The following is a 22,247-nucleotide window of genomic DNA, read 5'->3' on the forward strand; positions in this document are numbered from 1 at the left end:
ACACACAATATGCAGCCTCATTGTAGCTGCACAGAATGGATTCAGTGTGTTTGTCTCAGTTCTGGTTTAACGTGTTTAAATCACTGCACTGACTCCATGTGTGTCAAAAGATAGACTTTAAAATCATATTACTCATCTATAAATCACTAAATGTTCTCAGGATGTAATACATTTGGTTTACTTTTGGTTTACCTTTAAAAACACATTTATTAAATCAGATTATAGCAAATTTTATAGTGCAGAGTGATGTGAGACTCCTGAAGTGATGTCATGCACATGGTTACAGACTGCTATATCATTCTTTATTATGAAATTATAATCCTGTAAGAAATCCCCTTTTTGCCGGATGTGTCTGTAATCTGATTACATCTTCTTTTTTACTACTATAATCAGAGTATATATATATATGCAAACACACACACACACATGCATGTAGTCATCATGTTATATTGAAGTACTTCCTCCTCTCTCCAGGTGAACAGTGGGACTTGTCTTCAGCTTCAGGTGGAACAGCTCTGACCTGTATGGTGATCAGACCCGGAGAGGAGAGACACCTGGTCCAACAAGGTCAGTGCAGTATAGGGGCAAAAATTAAAGGCAGAAAGTGTGAGATTTGTCAGTTGCTGTTCATTAATACTCTAAAATCAGTAAATGATTCTAGAGGATAGTCGAGTCTCATTCACAGGTCGTTGAATACCGACAGTTTGGGTTGGTAGAAGCCACTATAGTGTCTCTGTTAGGGACACGGCTCTTTAAATTTAGTAGTATTTTAAATGGTTTTTGTTTACTGAGAGGGAATATAAACAGTCTGTCTGTTTAGAACGCCTGCATTTATTTGATCTCAATTATATATAATATAAATGATATAATCATATTTTATTTAACATGTATATCTCCACTGTTCAGCTACAATATTAAAACAACTGACAAGTGAAGTGAGCATTGATCATCTTGTTACAATCAAATGTTCTGCTGGAAAACTTTGAGTTCTGTCATTTCTGTGGATCCTCTTTGACAAACACCACCCACCCAAACACCGTTCAGACCAACTACACCCCCTCATGGCAAAGAACCCAAGGTGTCAAACTGGCCTCCTCATTCTCCAGATCCCAATCCAGCTGAGCATCTGTTGGATGCGCCAGAACCAACTCCCATCCACTGTTGGGGCCCCCGTGGATCGTTCTTGGTTCTGACTGCATCCAGTGGAAGCTCAGGTGGATTGAGATCTGGGGAATCTGGAGGCCAGGTTGACACCTTGAGCTCTTTCCCACGTTCCTCGGGTCGTTCCTGAGCAGTTTTTGCAGCGTTGCAGGCGCGTTGTCCTGCTGGGGGGGCACTGCCACCAAGGAGTGCTGCTGCCATGAGGGGGTGTACTCGGCCTGCAGCTGTGTTTGGGTGACTGGTGTTTGTCAAAGAGACGTCCACATTAATGCTAGGACTCATGGGGTTCACAGGCGAACATGGCATTGGAACACAATGATCCATGTTTTTATTTCACCTGTGTCTCGTTCTAATGTTGTCGCTCTCAGTGTATACACATGTTAAATACTTTATGAATTAGATCAAATAAATGCATTTAGGCACTGTAACCAGACTTGTTTATATTTCCTCAGTAAAACAAAACCTGTTTAAATGACTTCTCTTCCTTTGAACCCTGTGGGTTTTGAGCTAAGACTTAGACATTTTAAATGGACAGCTTTATTTATGTAGGTTCAACATTAACATAAGTCTCGGCCTATTCACCTAGCAGGCCACTAATAAGGATCATATTTCTGAAGTGCAACTGTGCGGTAGTGAAGTTTTTGGTTTAGAAGCGGTTCTTGTAGTTTCATTCATGGTAGAGATGCAGCAAACTGAGCTCCAAACACCAGCAGAATGACCAGAGACATATTAATTTAATCAGCCTTTGTAAGGTTTTGCTTGAGCAGTTGTTAGTTTGTCTGCGTCCTTTGAGTGTATAAACTATGTTTAGCAGAGCTTGGTGTTAACATTGGCGTTCTTATTCGTGGTAGAAGTGCAGTGAATTGAGAGCTACAACACCATCAGAACTGAGCGGAGAAGTGTTGTTTTGGAGGCCTTGTGGTAAAGAGCTTTCTAGGGACAAAAGTTCAGTGACAGTAATCCAGTTGTTAGTGGTCTGCCAGGCAAACCTGGTGTTATCATTGTAAGTTAAAGGTTAACTTGACCGGACTTCAGCTATCTTCAATGGCAAATGCCCGAGTGCTGTCCATCGGAGCTGATAGCAGTGTTTTCTATGAATGGCAGTAGTCAGGCCTTTGATCAGCTGCTGGTATTGGTAATACCGTATCCTACGAGCCCTTGTGCCATCCCGCCAACTTACAGGCCCCTGTTGTTACACACCTATGGTTGGTAGAATCGTACACAAAGTGTACGTGTTTAGTTGGGCCTCGGCCTGGCTAGGGACATGCTCAGGGCCACGGTAAAAGCTAGCCTGACGCCCCGGAAGCGGCTCAGGTCTCTGCCCTCATCTGTCCATGCCGATTTCACTCGCGAGCTCAGTGTGTATGGGCGCGATGCCTTTGCTTGAAGATAATGTTGAACCTCTGTGATAAAACAAAATGAAAACAATTGCAGGAATTCATTTTCCTTGCAACTGTTTGCAACAGCATCCTGCTTGATAACACCATGCAGAGATCATTACAAAGCTGTTACAGGGCCCTCGGCCTCCATGCCCAGCAGACCACTAATAACGATCCGATTGTGTTGTGGTGACATTTTTAGTTTGGAAGCAGTTGTTGTGGTTATGTTCATGGTAAAGGTGCAGCGAACTGATAGCTTCAAACAGCTTGAGCGGTTGTTAGTTTGTCTGCTTTCTTCTGAGTGTATTGAAGGTTTTGTTTTCAGTTCAGGTTCATCCTCACTCGAGCACTCTAATGTGCGTTCAGAGAGTGCTTGATAAGCTTTATGAAGCCTTGGAAGTTGTTTTGCTGGAGAAACATTGTGGTATAAAGCTTTTCAGGCTAACAGTGTTAGCTAAACGATATTGAGCGCAGTAAGCTACGACAACCAGTTTACTACTGTAGAGTTCTAGGCACAAAAGTTCAGTAACAGCAGTCCAGTTCTTAGTAGTCTGCCAGGTAAACTGGTTATCAGGCTTGTGTGAACCGACCAACCAGAGCAGACTGAGGCCCCACCTCAAAACCCACAGGATTCAAGGAATGTTTTTACAGCTACTGGATATAAAAAAATATATATCTTGAAATAAAGTGTATTAAAATACAAGCCTTTTCACTTTTAACAACTCGACTCTCTGAGTCCTGTTAATAGCCCACAAAGTGCGTTATTTGATGACCTGAGAATGAGACTCGAAAATCAGCTGTCTTTCTACAGAATTGCTTTATAAGTATACCGACATCTAGCAATTAATCAATTGATTAATAATTGTCCTCCATATGCAGCACACTGGCTCTCAACTTTTTGCTTTTAATGCTGATAACTTAATCTAATACATCATGTTTGATCAGTGAATATTGTTTATATAAATCTGCAAAGTAGCTTGTAACTAAAGCTGTTAGACAAAGTGCAGTGAAAGTATGAATAATATAGTTAAAAACTCAATTTATGATAAATATGAAAAGTATTTAACATGTATATCTACACTGTTCAGCCACAACATTAAAACAACTGACATGTGAAGTGAGCATTGATCATGTTGTTACAATCAATTGTTCTGCTGGGAAACTTTGAGTTCTGTCATTTCTGTGGATCCTCTTTGACAAACACCACCCACCCAAACACTGTTCAGACCAACTACACCCCCTCATGGCAAAGAACCCAAGTGTCAAACTGGCCTCCTCATTCTCCAGATCCCAATCCAGTTGAGCATCTATTGGATGCGCCAGAACCAACTCCCATCCACGTTGGGGCCCCCGTGGATCGTTCTTGGCTCTGACTGCATCCAGTGGAAGCTCAGTTGGATTGAGATCTTGGGAGTCTGGAGGCCAGGTTGACACCTTGAGCTCTTTCCCAAGTTCCTCGGGTCGTTCCTGAGCAGTTTTTGCAGCGTTGCAGGCACGTTGTCCTGCTGGGGGGGCACTGCCATCAAGGAGTGCTGCTGCCATGAGGGGGTGTACTCGGTCTGCAGCTGTGTTTGGGTGACTGGTGTTTGTCAAAGAGACGTCCACATGAATGCTAGGACTCATGGCTTCACAGCCGAACATGGCATTGGAACACAATGATCCATGTTATTTATTTCACCTGTCACTGGTTCTAATGTTGTTGCTCTCAGTGTATACACATGTTAAATACTTTTTGAATAAGATCAAATAAATGCATTTAGGCACTGTAACCACTGTTAATATGTCCTCTCAGTAAAACAAAACCCGTAAATGTTAAAATTTACTTCCAAATTAAAACTCAATGTAAATAAATTATGAAAAGTGATCTCAGGTTAAATACCACTGAGTTAGGGACCTAAACCTCAAAAATAGGCCCAGGTCTCTTTGTGGAGGACAAACAACTACCACAAAAACAAAACCTCCAAAAACAATAAAACCTGCACAAACACACAAAACCTCTAAAAAACCAACACACCAAAACCTCTAATAACAAACAAAAACCACTGAAAACAAACACACAAAAACCCCTAAAACAAACACACAAAAACCCCTAAAAACAAACAAAAACCCCTGAAAACAAACACACAAAAACCCCTAAAAACAAACAAAAACCCCTAAAAACAAACAAAAACCCCTAAAAACAAACACACAAAAACCCCTAAAAACAAACAAAAACCCCTGAAAACAAACACACAAAAACCCCTAAAAACAAACACACAAAACCTCTCAAAACAAACACACAAAACCCCTAAAAACAAACAAACAAACCCTAAAACAAACAAACACTAAACCTCCACAAAGAGACATCAAACTACCACTGCTCCTCTTTCTCTTCCTGCAGGTGACGGACGAGCAGCTGAGACGAATAAGACGAGCCGCCACAGGACCTGAAGCAGGAAAACTGAGTATCGTCTTCTGATGAAACTCCTTCAGGTCATGCAGTTGTTTGTTGACTCTGGTTTCACCTGCTCAGACAGTGAGCACTGTTGTCTTTGCTGGGTACTTATGTAATAAAACCTTTTTTTGACTTGCACTCTATTGTGGTTTTTATGGATTTTTAAAGAACGTGTTGAGTCTTTTGATGGAGTCCAATGTCTCCTCTCAGTGGCATTTTCAAAGCTTTAACTATATTTGATGTATACGTTTTCTTTCTGTAATGGAGAGCAGCTCTTCCATTACCTTCATTATCTATTCCTATTCTGGGAATGACTGATTTAGAAACCATGTGTTGTTTAATAATGTCTGAGTAAGTTAGCCTCTCTCATCACATGAATGAAGCTAACAGCAGCTGTGAGAGTTTATAACGTTTTACCAGCAGCTGATATGAAATATACCTGAAGTGCTGCCTGTGATGTCACCAAGCAGACAGATAAAAGGTCATGTTGAGCAGCTACAGTAGTTTATATGATCATCATGCAGCCTCATTGTTACCTGCACTTTAAAATCATATTACTGGTCTGTAAAGCACTAAATGTTCTCAGGACTGAACACATTTGGTTTACTTGTACGAGGATCAGGAGGGTTATTTAAAATGTTTGTTCTGATACAGTTACTTATTTAAAAAATAGTCAGTAACGTAATTGAAGTAAAACTGTCCACTCTAATTCATAACGGTTCACTGTGTATTTCAAATAAGTACATTCATTTAATGCATTTTTTTTTTTTATCTGTAGCTTATTATATTTGACTTGATAAGCTTTGGCTTCTCCCGCTTTTCCCTTTCGGCCATGTGTGTTGTATTATTTGAACAGTGATGAAATGTGATGCTTATGAATTGACATGCCCAAAACAAACAACATAAATAAAAATAAATAAAAAATATTAGCTTTTTTCCTGTTCGGTCTTTCAGATGCTGTTTCAATGTCTTAATGTTTTAGTTTTGATTACTTTGTATGTCTCTGAGTGGATCTCTGAATGAGGCTTTATTTGACTGAAGGTTTTTACATCTCAACCTTTAGATCTCTACTCCTTGTTTTAAACCAAGTACTTATTACTATAAAATAGAAAACGGGACCTGAAATAAATCCAAAAGGCCTTTTAGTCAGGATAGTTTACAGGCTCCTCAGCTGCACCAGTAATGGTCAGATTTGTCTCTGAATGGTTTTTTTTCCACTTTCACTTCACCTGTTTTCAGCTAATTCAGTCTGATCCTAAATATGCTCTCTGAACTGTAAATATTAATGTTTATGTTTTTAATGTGATCACAGCAAAGGAAAAAGTGTGTGTGCAGCTTGTGGTTTACTCTATGAACAATTTGAACTTACAGAAACAATATGGTCCTCGCACAGATAGTGCTTGTGCCTTAATAATACAAAAAATCAATGAAAGTCTCAAGAATTTGATATTTTAATTTGGTCCTTGGATGTAGCAGCAGTACCCAATCACTGACAAACTTACGTTACAGCCGTAAGTTTGTCAGGTTGTTTTTTGCTGTTTCTTTATGATTTTGCACATTTAAATGCGGCTTTGTTTCACAAACAATGTCTCCATCTTTTGTTTTCCTCACACAAAATCTCAGTAAGACTTTCAGAGAAAAGAAAATCCTCCCAGTCCAAAGAGCTTGGCAAAAAGATTTTGTAGGCTTGTCTGGTCAGAAAACATTTCCCCTTGGAGCTGCTGTGGTCAGGTGGGGATGGACTGAACCATTTGTTGGGTGGGGGTCTTTCCAACAGCCTCCTCCATGGGTGGGTTTTTGACTTTATGGTCCTCCAGGGCCCACTTTCTGTTTCAGGCAGCTGAAGGACACAAACGAGAACAGGGATGGTTGAGAATAAGCTGCTGATGTAAACAAACAATTTTGGAAATGTTTAAATCCGTATGATTATAGCCTGACCAGAACTGGACTTTTGAGGCCAGTACCAATATTGAGATTTGTTTGTTTATATCAGCCATAAGTACATTTTTTAAACATTAACAGTCTTGATACAAATACCTTAGACTTTATCCAGGCTAGTAGCAGGACTATGAACGGCAATATTAGTCTGTCAGCTAGATGAGTGTCCTTTTTTCCCCCACAAATCCAGGGTGGCAACCCTAACTGGAAAAACAATTTTAAAAAACCCACTGATTTACAGAATAGGAAACCGGAAGTGCAAAAAACATGCTAACAGACTTCCGGGTTTTATGACTTGTTATTACACAACTGTATGGAAATAACACATTTAAACATTTATGACATTAAAGTTGGGTGTGATTTATGTGTCTCCTGCCAGTGTTCAATAAACTGAACTATAAAACGAGCATCAACAAGAAGCGAAACAAATAAAGAGGAAGAAAGTTTACAACCTCGTTAAGGATATTAAGACATTTCAAAATAAACCTTAAAGTTTTGAATGGACGTGTGTGTGTGTGTGTGTGTGTGTGTGTGTGTGTGTGTGTGTGTGTGTGTGTGTGTGTGGTCGCAGCCCGGTCTCGCTCCATACAGGGGCTCGAGCGCTCCGCGGCGGCCTCGCGCGGGCTTCCTCTCCATGTATGGCCCGCCAGGCGCGCGAGCCTCTCTGTGCGTGCGGCCGCCGTCCCGCGCGACCAAATATGGACGAAGCGTCGGTTGAATTCCTGTGGAGTACTCGGACATTCCTGACGGCTGCCGGGGGAGAATGGAGCGCCGTGTGCGGGTGGTATGGAGGAGAAGGAGTATATAAGGACCCCGGTGGTCGCTGCCCGTCACCCCCCACTCAGCTGGAGCCAGCAGCGGTTAAAGTTTCTTCACCCACAGCCGGAGACGAGCAGCAGGTAAGCGGGGCACAGCCGCGGGTCGGGCCGGTGGATGGAGGGAAGGAGAGAGTTCGGATTAACTGGGTTTAATGGTGTTTGGCTCGTTAGTTAAAGTGAGTGAGACAGATGGAGGATAATCTGGACTGAGTGGTTAAGTGATGGGAGCTGGCGCTGCACCGACGCCTGCTGCTGTCCGGACAAAAAGCAGCTTTTGTTGTGACAGGTACCGGATAACTTCCTGTCAGGGAGCCAGGACTGCTGCGTTCAGGCGCTGTCGGACATTCTGCATTTACGGGAAAACAGCTGAAAATCGCGATTTAATTTCCCGCAAAATTGAAATGTAATGTTCAGGGAACACAGGATGTGTAAGCTATGTTGTCAGATATTGTGAACAGCACTTACATTCATCATGAGTTCATTTTACATATCAACATTTTTAATTGACTTTTAACTACTTATTTGAACGCATCATGGCAAAGTTTATTTGTAAACAAACACAAGGCAACTCAAAGTGTTTTACAGGGGCATGAAATAACATTAAAGAACGTTAAAAGTTTCATTTAAAAAAAGAAGAAAGACATCAAGAAACAAAACATTAAAATAAGTTCAGAAAGAGGAAACTAGGCTAAAATATAATAGGTTTAAAAGAGACAATACAAAAAAAAAAAGTCACAGTGCAGTTCAAGCCTTGAAATTGCTGCAGCCAATCAGTCTATAAAGGTCTTTCCCTTCTCACTAAAATGTATTCCCCAAAACTACGTAGTGCTCCTTTAAAGTCCTTTCTCTCAATATGTTTAATAATGAAATAAGATTAATAAGATAACTGTAAAGAAAAAGTAAACGAAAATGAGAAAAAAGCACGATTGAATTTATCTTTTCAATACTTTAAACAATTGAATTATAATAACCACTTGTGTACATATGCTGCGTTTTTTAAGTTTTGATAAAAAATAAGCCATCAGAAAATTGATACACATGGTGTTTTTACATTTTTGGGTAAAACTGAAAGAGTAGCAAACGTCATTGAGTCATCTGAAAATGCATTGCATAAAGCTGAAAACATGGCTGTTACTCTTAGCTCACGAGAAGCTTGAGGTTGATATATAGTTAAAATATTAAATATATGGATATAAAAACATTAAACACACCCGAGTCAGGAGATCAAGTCAGACATGTTGTGATAGATACTACACTGCACTTGTTTTTTGTGTTTCCAGTGCTTACAAGTGATTTTTAGTTAGCTTAGCGCTACTCACCAGTACTTAAGAAACAACTTCCACGCATGGCTTTGAGGATTTAATGGACATTATTGATAAAACTCTAAATGCATCGCCAACAGGATGCTCGATAACAGTTCAGATGTCGGAGCTTGTGTGGAGCACTTGAAGGCATCATTAGACTAAATGAGGGTTAATAGTGTTCTTGTTTAGTTCTTAATGACTAGCTGTCATTACAGGCTGAGTACACTGTATTCAGCTGATTACTTACCCTCCTGTTTAATGATATACAGGATCCAGACACTGCAGGGCTGACAGAGGCTGGTTAACAAGGATTATAGTCATTAGCCTTTGACTGTTCAAAGGCTAATGACTATAATAATAGAAGAAACAGAATTTATTTGCTGACCATCCACAGTTAAATACATGCTGTAAGTCTTAGCTACAATGAACAAGTTACTTGTATTTGGTCAGAAATATAAGAGTAACAACAAAAAAGTAGATGATTTGGTGGTTAATGAATAAATAAGTGATTTTTTACAGTGTAATGACATAACATATAATATTAGAGTATGGTGTTGTATTATGTAATTCTGACATTGCCTGTGCAACAACTGCTCATTTGAACTAAACTACACCACAGTATTTTTTACATTAGATGTAAAAACTCTCAGACAGATGAAAGGTTTAGATGTACAGGAACTCATCACCTCTGACTCTCTTCCCCCAGAATCCGCAGACATGTGTGACGACGATGAGACCACCGCCCTCGTGTGCGACAACGGCTCCGGCCTGGTGAAGGCTGGCTTCGCCGGAGACGACGCCCCCAGGGCCGTGTTCCCCTCCATCGTCGGCCGCCCCCGTCACCAGGTACACAAGAGCTCTCCATCATTCTGAGGATCTGACCCTTGACCTCCTGAGCTTTCAGCTGCTGTTAGCATGATTTTTATTTCACTGTTTCTCACTCAAATATCTCCAGTAATCAAGCAGCTTTTTGTTAATGTTATGAGGAGTTTCGTCTCCACTGAGGAGGGTGACATCACCTCCGTTCATCCAGATAAAGTTTGGTTTAGCAAAAATATGGATCTTGTATAAAAATGGGAGAGCAACTCCACAATGGAAGACAAAGAAAAAGAAACGTATCCAACAGACAGCAGATTTAAAACCATAAATGAATCCTACATTAACACTTTAAGAGATCCCATTTTACTAACCTACATTTTAAATCTATAGACTCAAAGATATTGTCTATTCAAACTGTGTCCACCTTCACCTCAATCCCAGGAAAGTAGATTCCTGCTGTGTATTCTATGTTGATGGTCTCACCTGGTTCCTCCTGTCCTCAGGGTGTGATGGTCGGTATGGGTCAGAAGGACTCCTACGTGGGTGACGAGGCCCAGAGCAAGAGAGGCATCCTGACCCTGAAGTACCCCATCGAGCACGGCATCATCACCAACTGGGACGACATGGAGAAGATCTGGCACCACACCTTCTACAACGAGCTGCGCGTGGCCCCCGAGGAGCACCCCACCCTGCTGACGGAGGCCCCGCTCAACCCCAAGGCCAACAGGGAGAAGATGACCCAGATCATGTTCGAGACCTTCAACGTCCCCGCCATGTACGTGGCCATCCAGGCCGTGCTGTCCCTCTACGCCTCCGGTCGTACCACCGGTGAGTCTGTGGTCACATGATGACGAGCTCCTGCAGAGGAAAGAGTTGTAGTTGATCCTGTTTTGAACGGCTCATCAAAGACTTTAACTCTTGCGTGTCTGCCCTCAGGTATCGTGCTGGACTCTGGCGATGGTGTGACCCACAACGTGCCCATCTATGAGGGCTACGCGCTGCCTCACGCCATCATGCGTCTGGACCTGGCTGGTCGTGACCTGACCGACTACCTCATGAAGATCCTCACCGAGCGCGGCTACTCCTTCGTCACAACCGGTAAACACTCCAGATCAGCACAAAACACAGTCGTGTTAGTTTAACAGAAGTATGAAGCATCCTGTTACTGAAGTTTATAGTAGTTTCAGGTTCAACACACGCTGCACACAGACTGATCTCTCCTCTCTGTTTCCAGCTGAGCGTGAGATTGTGCGCGACATCAAGGAGAAGCTCTGCTACGTGGCTCTGGACTTTGAGAACGAGATGGCCACCGCCGCCTCCTCCTCCTCCCTGGAGAAGAGCTACGAGCTGCCCGACGGTCAGGTCATCACCATCGGCAACGAGCGTTTCCGCTGCCCCGAGACCTTGTTCCAGCCCTCCTTCATCGGTGCGTAGAGGAGCCGTTTTCAGTTGTAGTTTATGGCGAGCAGAGCTGACACAGTCCCATCTCCCATCACGTCTTTGTGTGTAACCTGACTCTCTCTGCTGTCCACCTGAACAGGTATGGAGTCTGCAGGTATCCATGAAACCGCCTACAACAGCATCATGAAGTGTGACATCGACATCCGTAAGGACCTGTACGCCAACAACGTGCTGTCCGGCGGCACCACCATGTACCCGGGTATCGCTGACCGCATGCAGAAGGAGATCACAGCTCTAGCTCCGAGCACCATGAAGATCAAGGTACAACAAACACTCAGACAACTGTGGTGTCGTTTATAACATAATTAAAAATGTAGTAATTTGCAAACATTTTCAGGACAGATATCTGAAAATGTTATCAAACCAGGTTCAAAATTCGTTTTTTGTTTTATTTTATTTTTGACGTATTAGAGAATTTTATGCATCTCGTTTTATCAGTCTAAAAATGAGACAATAATCTCAACAGACAAAACAAAAATCGAATTCCAGCATGTTTTTATCAATAACATTTTCTATAAATCAGGCTGTGACTGATACATAAACAAAGTCTTCAGTAAAAACATTCAGAATATAGATGAGAATATAAGATTTATCTCACAGATATCACCATGAAACCTTCTGAGTTGATTACTTACATTAATACAACTAATTTGTGTATTACAAGTTTTCTGATATTTAATGTTAAATGTGCAAATGAGACTATACATTTGAATATGCACTAATTTCAAGAATAAAAATAAAAACTAAAATTAGTATTTCAGACATTTTCTTTCTACTAGTCTGACAGAAGACGTGTTATAGAAACAAACTGACAGGTGCTTTTAAAAAACAACTGTAGTGTTTTCACAAAAAATCACATCAAAATTGTCCTGAAAGTTACAAAAGTCATCATCTGACTAATTACTTAATGAGTCACCTGTATCATTATCCTTCCTGTTATAACAAAGTTATAATTTGTGTTGTTAGACAGTAAATAATAAACCACCTGGTTTCTTCTCTTCTGCAGATCATCGCCCCTCCTGAGCGTAAATACTCCGTCTGGATCGGCGGCTCCATCCTGGCCTCCCTCTCCACCTTCCAGCAGATGTGGATCAGCAAGCAGGAGTACGACGAGGCCGGTCCCAGCATCGTCCACCGCAAGTGCTTCTAAACACGACGCCTCCACGACCACCTCAGGCTCAAGACCCGGAACGACAACGACGGCGCCGTCCCAGGACTCTTCAACACAACATCCTCTCCTCAAGGAGAAGTTTGATCCTCAGCAGCAGAGATCATCCAACCTGTACATATGTTATTTATTCCTTCTGTTATGTTTGTGACGATTTGAATGTGAATGATGTCCGGTGTGAATGTGAAAGCAAAGCGAGTGTTGGATTTCGAGGTACGACTCACTCCAACTCGGACCAACTCAGAAAAAGGAGAAAAAAATACAGAAAAGACCAAAAAAAACAAACAAATAAAATTAATGTATTTTCACGCACGACTGCTGTCTTCATTCTGATTCTAAACATTCTGATGTTTGACCTGACAAACAAACTAAATCTCATCCAATTATAATTAGATCTTATGAGGTTTATAATGATCTTTTTGTTAATAAATAAAGGCTGTGTGGAGTCTGAAAATATTAAATGGTGGACTGAAGAACTCAGATCTTATACTTCAGTAAAAGCAGTTCAGCTTCAAAAATAAGTTTGATGGGGATTCTCAGTTAAATGTACTCAAATCTGCATACATTCTGACAGAAATCTGAACTAAAATAAACACCTAAATGGGTATTTTTGATGTTTTTGTTACACTATTCTGACCACTACATGAAAAACAGATGTTTTCTCCTGTCTGTCCCTTGTGCTGCTCAATTTCTTGCTGAGTTGCTTAAAAAGTAAATCCATCATTAGCATTTTGGCTTCTCTAATCTGAGAATATGGAGCAGTGGCTCATGGAATCAGGCCAGCACATCACCGTGTAAACATCTGTAAGCTGTCAAGCATGAAAGAAAATCCCTCTCTGCTGGTCTGACTCCAAACACACGAGTGAAACCAGATTCATAATGAACCTCACGAGTCTCTTAAAGCTCCGAGACACAAACAGAGAGCTCAGGTTCAAGTGCCGTGTGCCAAACTAAACAATGTGATGATTTAACAGCACTACTGTTGATATTCCTGCTGAAGATGATGTGATGATGCTTAATGTCTTTTTCAGCCTTTCTCAAGACATGTTAACACTTTAAAATTTACAAGTGGGAAACCTTTTTTATGTCATAAAGCAAAATGTGCCACTGAACCCATAATTTAAAGAACCTAACTTCATCTGTTGGTCAGTAAGCACAGGGTGGAGCACTTAATTAAGTGATCGTCATCTTTAATTTCCAGTTGTGTCAGAGTTTAGTCACATGCACACCTGTTCAAGATGTAGTGAGTATAGACAACTCTGTTGAGCTCACCCTGATGACATCACCATGACATCATTAGGGTTATTTAGCCACAGAAGAAAAAAAATTCTGTAGATGCCCTTTAAAAGACCGGAGAAAGAAACTTTCCGCTGAGTTAAAGTCTGCTCCTCTTGTTCTCAGCAGGTTGTCTGTTTACACCTGTTGTCATCACTGCACAGATGGAGGCATGCAGCACGCATGCGCAGTCCAGCGTCTGCATCTTCACGGGAATTCATATTTCTTCTTCATGACCATATTTCTGCTCCATCAAGCATGCGGATGTTAATCAGAACTGTACCGGAAGTTCAGAGTGTCATTTTCAAAATAAGAATACAACGATAAATAAATAATTTAAAATGAATATTCCGCATGATCTTCAGAGGTGTAGACACAAGCACAGGCAGATTTAACTGGAATCAAACATTTTGATTGAGCACACATGTATTGACTATCAGCTTAGTGTACACATTATATTTTATCAGATGTTGACGAGTTTGATGTTTTTAGAGTTTTATTTTGAAAGTCTGAGCCGGAAGCGCTGCGCGGTATTTAAGATAGCTTAGCTTGTTGCTCCGGCCGTTGGCTGTCAGTTAGAGAAGCAGCGGGGCGATGCTCGTCGTGTGTCCGCGGCTGTGAAGGGACAGAACCGGACCGGACCGCTCTGGGATGAGTTCTGGGTGAGTGACATTACATCCGACGTTAATTTCCAGCCGTTAGCCTCATTTTTTAAAAAGCTCACCGTGTTTACAAACGCGGATTAAACGCGGGCAGGTGAGGCGGTGAATATGGCTGGAGCCTGTTTTCACACGATAACTGTTCATTCAAAACTCACATTTTACACATTTAACTGCATTTCTCAGCTTCGACAGACACACACGTCTGTGTGTTTCTTCCCTCTGCGTAGGAAAAACACGAGGAAAGACGATGTTTCGAGGTGTGACTGAGGAAAGGAGCCTTAAAAAACAAGATACCATCTATATTTTTCCAATTATAGGAGGGAAAGACACCAATAAATTAGCTTTAATTAGCTGTTTGAAAACAAATTGATGTTGAATGTTGTACATCTGTTTTCGTCAGATGTAGGCCAGCTCATATACATTAATATTTCATGTGGTTCATTGAAGATTAGAGGTTGATTTATAACATATGAAATGAAATAAAAGGCTGTGTGGGCGGAGGACTCCTCACAGGAAGACATGGTGTGTTGTTGGTCGTGTAGTAACAGCAGTAGTAGTTCAGTCAGTAGTACAGTGAGGCTATAATAAGCTCCAATCCTCCTCTGCTCCCAGTTTAATCTGGTGTAAAGGGGAGTGGGCGGGGCCTGCAGGTAAACCACACCTGGCAGAGTGACGTCACCACGGGCTGCAGGTAGATCCTTTCAAAAAACCCTGCAGATTATTTCATTTGGAAGAATCATCCAGTTGCATTAATAGTAAAATCATTTTTTTATTTAAATACGCCGTATGTAATTCCTGCTACAAGGTGTCCCTGAAACTGAGGAGGCAGTGAGGGATCATGGGAGTTGTAGTATTTGTTGTTAAAACCCCACCATTGCTAACCGCTAGTGAAAAATACATAGATAAAAAAGCAATAACCAGGACCTGGGTAGGTAAAGAGTCTCCAACAATCATTGAGTTAACAGAATATTTCAAGAAATAAAAAAAAATCTGCTGAAAAATTATGATTTATTCTATTTTGTTTATATATTTTGTTTGGAGGATTGTCTAGTTCCCTCCTGCACCCGGACCAACAGCATGGACCCTCAGTTACACCTGACATTTCATCGTAACACTAATGAACTGTTATCATACTGACTGTCTGCATTTTTCTTTCTTATTTTTGATCGTTTGTTTGTTATGAAACAAAAATCACAGTAAAAATTAAAGTGGAGAGCAAAAAACATTTAAAACCCTCCATTGCTGATGGAAATGTGTCTGAGGTGATTCGGGCGGATACATTCACAGACACGATAATGTTTTATTGAGTTACATTTAGTCACGGTCGCCTGCTTCCTCACTCTCTGTCGGGTGTCTCTGCTGAAGTTAAAGCGACAGGTGACCAAATGAAACCATTTCTTTAAATAAAACTGAAACTAGTGAAATAATCATCACATTAATCGATAAAGAAAAGAGTCTGCAGCCTGAATTACATTCTGTGGTTAAAGACGACTCTGTTAATACATTAACATTTGATCTAGTTTTTTCTCCTCTGGTCTGTTATAAAAATCAGACGACCTCATAAATCGTATTTTATCCTGTAGTTGAGCTCTATTTTGATTAAATTATTTGATTTCCTCCAGAACCAGACACGAGCAATAACGAGCGCCATGGTGACCAAAAAGATCCGGACAGAGTACATGAAGAAGTTCAGGGATCCCAAGTGGGAGACGTTTTCCAAATGCTACGAGGACTCTCTGAAGTACCGTCTGACCCGGCGGGTGATGGAGCACTCCCACAAGCCCTGGTTCTGGGAGGGCTGGGACAGTTGCTCCGACTCCAGCGGCTGGTCCACGCCGAGGCTGACCAGGAACAAAGTCGTCCCCCTGTCCCTCCCACCGCCGCCGCCGCCGTGCTCGGAGGTGAAGCAGAGGTTGTCCAGCCCCTCCAAACCTCCAGAGGACAGAGAGACCGAGGGAGGAGCTGGTGAGGTGGCAGCCGTCGACGCTGCACCTGCTGCAGGTGAGAAGACTGTCGTTATTAATGTTACTGACTTTAATGATGGAAGAGTCCATTTGTTGAACAGTCAACCAACAGAGAATTCTCCTCCCAGGGTTAAAATGCAGAGAGCCAGTTCTACATGAATTTCCAATTTATGTCATAATTCTTCTTCTTCTTCTGTAATGTGAGAATTTTGCTGCTTTTCTTTTGTAACCTGAACATTTTTGGGGGGTTTACACTAAAAAGGCAACCTGAAGACGTCTGTTTACGCTCCAAGTACTTCTGATAAATGATCGATCATTTTTATGCATGATAGAAAATAATAGATCTGATTCTGTATCAATTAGTTGCTCTCTCAATTCATAGTGTGGTCTGAAAAAATGTCATAAAAGGGTAAAATCTCTGTTTTAAAACATAAAGGAACCAAGAAAACAATTGTAAAACTTTAATGTAGTTGCTGTTAATTTTCTGTCCAATGACTAATCAATTAATTGACTAATCAGTGCAGCTCTAGTGCGTAAACGTTAGCCTAATTAATTACACTAGTAATCATCATCAGTCACTTGATCAATACTCTAGTTTCAGACTAAATGCTTGTGATTGTTAGCATGAGGTGCTATCTTAACTATGCTGGTGAACATTACCTGCTAAACATTAGCATGTTAGCATGCTGATGTTAGCATTTAGCTCGAGGCCCGAGCACTGTAGGGTCTAATTTCACTATTCTGACGATGTGTAGATTAAATTACTGATTAGAGAAGCACTCATCAGATCAATCTATAATGAAGGAGTCGCCCTCCTCTAACTTCATCAGGCTGAGCTCAGGTGGTCGCGCTCTGCTCACAGGTTGTTCTGTTAGGACAATAATATAATTATTATTGTATCCAATGTGAGAAAATGGAGATTTAAACTTTAGCTGGAGCGATTGTTGAGACTGTCCTGGTTCGTCTGTTTCCTGTCTGGCTTCCAGGAATATTTTGGGATGAGCAGCAGATCCCAGGAGGAGTTTGTTTGTGCTCCTGTGTGAGCGTCGCTCTGACAGTATGAGGGCCGGAGGCTGCTTTACCTCCGGAGACACCGGGGCTAAAAATATGTGTGGACTGAAGGTTGAGCAGTCAGATGGGACTGTTTCCTATCTGATCTGGAGATAAAGGGACGATTGTGTCTCCTGTAACATTTCCATGGCTGCGTTTCAGACTGCAGAGCGTCCGTGGAGGAGCTTTGAACTTCACCAACACACGTTTTTAGAAAGTCTGCATGCAGCAAATGTGACAATACAACAAACTGTAGACCAGCCACACCCAGCTGAACTTCCCCCCTTACTGGTCTGCTAAGTAAGAAACGCTGTCTGAAACAATTTATCGATTGATCGATGAGTAGGAAATTAAAACTCTGCAGCTATTTTGATGATCATATAATTGTTTGAATCCATAAAGCAAAAACACCAAACATTCTCTGATTTCAGGTCCTGAAGTACGGTAATGATGCTTTTCTTTGTACGATAACAAATTGATTATTGACCTCTTTGAGTATTTTTCATGATTTTCTGACAATTTATTGACAAAACGACCAACGATTATGAAAATAGTCTGCAGATAAATAAATAATGATAATAATTATAATTGTAAGTTGCAGAAATACTTGATTGGTGCTTGAAGGGGCAGACTCTTCAAAAAGTACTTGGCAGGTGATTGATCGTCCAATCAGATCATCAGTAAGAGTTGCAAATCAATCTCTTATTGAACTCACTTAAAAGAAGAGTAAAACAATATTTTACATCTATGAAATCTTTCAGAGTCTTTGTTTTCTCTTCTTTAACTGAAACAAACTCTCCAGTTCTGATGTAACTGAAGCTACAGCAGCAACACTAACCTTTTGAGGAGCCGCCATTGTTAAAGTTGCTCCTCTCGCTGGTCGTTGCATTAAATCCTCACCTGTAGCTGACCTGTAGTGATCACATGATCCTCCCCACAAGTTAAACTCTGACTGTGTTTCACTCTCACTGACAGTAAACTGATATTATTCACAGACACGACCGAACCAGAGACAGAAACTCAGTGAGAAAATGTTTCTGTACTAAAATCTTTGCCTTGTTGTTTCTGACCTGCAGAGTTTTTTCTGTCTCAGTTGTAGAGAACGGTGTGAATGAAACCAGCGGTGGTTCCATGGTCGCGGCTGCAAACAGCAGCAGACCCTCTGATGACACGGAGACGGACAACAGTCCCGCTGACACGCCGTCCTCTGATGGCGAGCCTGTAAATCCAGCCCCCAAGCGACGCCACCGCCGCCGCACCCCTCGGTCTGAACCGGGACACCGCGACAGTTCCCATGACGACAAACCGGTTGTGGTACGCAAACCACTGAGAGCGAAGAGCCAACCGCCGATCAGCTCCAAGGAGATCCGACGGTCGTCGAGCCGACTGGACTGGACCGAGAGACACACAGAGGTCCGGAGGACGCCGAACGAGGTGAGCGTTCGTCTCACTGAACACACTTTCAAACAAACTGGGTCAAAATTAAACAAACAACAGTAGCGTGGGATCATGGGAGTTGTTATCTTCACTCGCCACTTTTGGACAGAGCACCAAGCCGGCAAATTGGGGGTCTGTTCTGGTCCGCCGATTTTCCGCCTCGGAGGGTACACTTATTTCCGCCTCGCCTGCTATCTAAAAACGAGTCGTCAATGTGCCGGCCTCTGCGTGAGGTGGGCAGAGGTGTCGATGACCTGCACTGTTGTGCGACCCACAGCCGGGGAGTTTTAAAACCAGGAAACAGCTGATCACAGCAGTCAGTCCATCATTTCAACCGCAGACATTAAGATGAACAACTGGACAGCCGCTGAGATCCAGGAGATGCAGCGTCTCCTCGGTCTCTGTAGCTGTTTGGTTGTGTTAGCTTGTTGTTGTAGCGGCAAGCTAGGAACGGTCGCTACTTTCAAATTAAAAGCCCCCCGCTAAGAACCCAGTTCTAAACTCCAATGGGGTGCAATGTAAAGCTCTTATTTTGAAGACAAATTCTATGTCATTGTTCACAGCCCAACTTCGAGCTTCACGTCACGTCACGTGTTTACGCCTACCTCAGAGGCGGCTTTTAGAAAAGGAGGATTGTTACGCCTCCGTTTTAGAAAGACAGGCCGGCACATTGCCGTCCTTACCTTGGAGCAAATGTGCCGCCTTCTCTATCTAAAAGGGCTAAAGTTAAAGAACCATCATCAATGAAAATCTCTCTACGTCACTCAGGCAGAAATGTTCACAGATGAGTTAACATTTTAACGACGGGCTTCTAAAATCCTCATCCTGCATTGATGTTTCGTCTCATTCACTGATTTCCTTCTTCTCTCTGACTCCTGGAAGTTAAAACAACAGGTGACCAAATGTTCTCTGGTTGGATCATTCAGGAAATATTCAGGAAGATTTAAGAGCAAAACTCCAAATATGAAACAAAGATTTACTTGTTTTTAGACATTTGAAGGCAGAAATGTTACATATTATAGCTTCATAGATCCAAACTGTTAGATCAGATTAATCAGATCCAACAACAAAGATTTATTATGATTTGTTTCACCGCTGAGTGCAGTTCAGTGTTTACTGTAAATGTAAAAGTATTTCAAAGACAGGAGCAGCTGAGAGAGTTCAGATGTGAGAAGCAGAGCATGACGAGTCTCTCCGAGCGTCTCTGCCTCGATCACTGGACACCAGAGAAGTGAAGCCGTGTCACCGAACACTCGGCCGACATTAATAATGAAGCACCGCTGTGTTCTCTCTGGTTTCTCCTCTCAGACCAACACGTCCGACGCCTGCGTTCAGACCCGGCGGGACTCCGACAAACGGGGCTCCAACCTGGACCGGCGGCGGGCTCGGTCAGCTGACCTGGAGAAGATGAGGCGGTCGCAGCTGACGGTGGTGGACGACCGCTGGATGACGGAGTACATGCGCTGCTTCTCTGCCCGGCTGAGGTAGAGACGGGATCCTCCCCCGACCCCGACTCCTGAAAACCAGGTTTCCTTATTGGAGAGCAGATAGGAGACAGCGGAGCAGCAGCAGGGTTAGATTATTCAGCTGAAACAACAAGAGAACCACGTCGTCTCGTTACAGTCCAACAGAACCGCCCTCGCCGTCTCATCTCCTCAGAGAGCAGAGCGACTGAAGTCAAGACGTGGGCAGAGCTGCTGATAGAGAATTCAGTTTGTTTTCAAAGTGAGGTGCTTTCAAGGTTTAAAAGTGTTTCGTGATAAAGCCTAAAAATGTTGCAGTATTACTGAAGGCCGTGTCTTGTTTTCAAGCTGATTATAATTTAAAAGTGAAACAAAACAAAAATAAGTTAGTTTTGTTGTTGAACACGTATGAAGAGTTTAGTTTGATGTTCAACAAGTTTTAAGTCTTCTGGATGTCGTCTGATAATAAAGTTTACTGATAAACAAGGTTACAAAGTGCGTCACAGAAAAGGAAAAGAAAGAAAACACAATGAAGAGCAACAAAAAGAAACTAAAGAATTACAACAAAATTAGAAAACATCTTGGGAAGTCGAGTAAAAGTAAAATAATAAAACTCAGTAACTGATGAGATCTGTGAGCGTGACGCACAGTGGAAAAACAAAACAGAAAGGGAAACTTGTCTACTCGAAATAACAAAGGAGTCTGTCACCTGTAAAAACATTGCGGTATAAAAATTTAAAGTTATGTCATTTCTGGAAAAAAGTCAAACCTTCCAAAACTGAATATTGACTCAGACTATTCGACCTTCTACTCTACTAGGAACTAAAAGGCTCCTGCAGTTGTTTCCTGAGGACCCACAAACATGCAGCAAGTTAAACAGCTGATGTCTAAAAAGGCAACAACAGAATTGTTGTTTTCTCTGTTTATGACGCCGGGATAATTTTTGTAATTCATGCATGGAAAAAAAAAAGACTGCACAAAAAATCTCCTATTTTTTCCCCCAGTTGTTGATTAAATGCAAATAAATAAAAATCAGGAGATTTTATTTTTATTTTTTTCATGTGTGAAACTTTGCGTGGAAAAAAAAATGTTGAGAGAATTTTTTTTTTATTTTTATTTAAAAAAAAAATTTCAGCTGGTTTCAAACATGATCATCAAATTTTTTTCATGTGTGAAATTTGAGTGGGCAGAAATTTTGGAGGGAAAAAACTTGATGATTTAATTTGTCCAGTTAGTTTCACACCCGGGAAAAAAAAAAATATCACAGAAGTTTTGGAGGGAGAAAAAATCTGGAGATACATTTTTTAAAACTTTTTTTTGTTCTTTGTTGGTTTAATACATGAAAAATGATTATTCATCCTGTAAAAATAATTCTTTCTTAGTTTTTTCAAGTATGAAAAAGAAATTCACTTGTGAAACTCGAGTGAATGAAACATTTTGAGAAGGAAAATGTTTTTGGGGGAAAAAACTAAAGAAAAACTTTTTTTTTTCCTCCTGATGAAATTTTTTCATCAGTTGGTCAGAATAAATTATTTTCATGTGTGAAACCAGATGAAAAAAAAAAATCACAAAAACGTCCCTGATATTTTTCTTCTCATGTGTGAAATGGACAAAAGATTTGAAGGAGAAAAAATCTCCTGATTTAATGTTTCGAGTTTGTTTCACACATGAAAAAAGATGTAGAGAGAAAACATTTCAGACTTTTTGGCGTCTGAAATAAACTGCTGCAACGCCCTCCTCCCCCAAAGTTCCTGTGCAGAACTTTTTGTGGGTCAGACTTTGTCCTCAGAACTTAATTTAGACTCGGGTCCCGCTGATGCTCCTCAGCTTCCTGCTCTCAGGGGAAACAGGTGACACAAACACGTCTCCACGTTAATGATCGTGTCGCTTCAGAACAGCTGGACGTGTGAATCC

General features: G+C 41.5%; 2 protein-coding genes and 2 long non-coding RNA genes across 4 annotated transcripts; 3 read left to right on the forward strand and 1 right to left on the reverse strand.

Annotated features, from left to right (window-relative positions):
- Positions 1–508: 508 nt before the first annotated feature.
- LOC115589736 (uncharacterized) lies at positions 509–5,109 on the forward strand. The gene is made up of 2 exons (XR_003985586.1): positions 509–567; positions 4,921–5,109. It is a non-coding gene; the product is annotated as an uncharacterized LOC115589736 (long non-coding RNA).
- A 1,305-nt stretch (positions 5,110–6,414) lies between these two features.
- LOC115589469 (uncharacterized) lies at positions 6,415–7,625 on the reverse strand. The gene is made up of 2 exons (XR_003985521.1): positions 7,012–7,625; positions 6,415–6,814 (listed from the first exon to the last, which is right to left on the reverse strand). It is a non-coding gene; the product is annotated as an uncharacterized LOC115589469 (long non-coding RNA).
- Positions 7,626–7,671: 46 nt separating this feature from the next.
- acta1a (actin alpha 1, skeletal muscle a) lies at positions 7,672–12,790 on the forward strand. Its single transcript, XM_030430320.1, has 7 exons — positions 7,672–7,811; positions 9,741–9,880; positions 10,357–10,681; positions 10,790–10,951; positions 11,088–11,279; positions 11,394–11,575; positions 12,321–12,790. The coding sequence occupies exons 2-7, from the start codon at positions 9,752–9,754 to the stop codon at positions 12,462–12,464; spliced, it is 1,134 nt and encodes a 377-aa protein (XP_030286180.1). The 5' UTR covers positions 7,672–7,811; positions 9,741–9,751; the 3' UTR covers positions 12,465–12,790.
- A 1,501-nt stretch (positions 12,791–14,291) lies between these two features.
- On the forward strand, positions 14,292–21,581 carry ccsapa (centriole, cilia and spindle-associated protein a). Its single transcript, XM_030431257.1, has 4 exons — positions 14,292–14,419; positions 16,042–16,420; positions 18,527–18,867; positions 20,179–21,581. Exons 2-4 carry the CDS (start codon positions 16,069–16,071, stop codon positions 20,356–20,358), a joined length of 873 nt encoding a protein of 290 aa, XP_030287117.1. The 5' UTR covers positions 14,292–14,419; positions 16,042–16,068; the 3' UTR covers positions 20,359–21,581.
- Positions 21,582–22,247: the final 666 nt, after the last annotated feature.

Source organism: Sparus aurata, chromosome 1 (assembly GCF_900880675.1).
Source record: "Sparus aurata chromosome 1, fSpaAur1.1, whole genome shotgun sequence".
Taxonomy (NCBI): domain Eukaryota; kingdom Metazoa; phylum Chordata; class Actinopteri; order Spariformes; family Sparidae; genus Sparus; species Sparus aurata.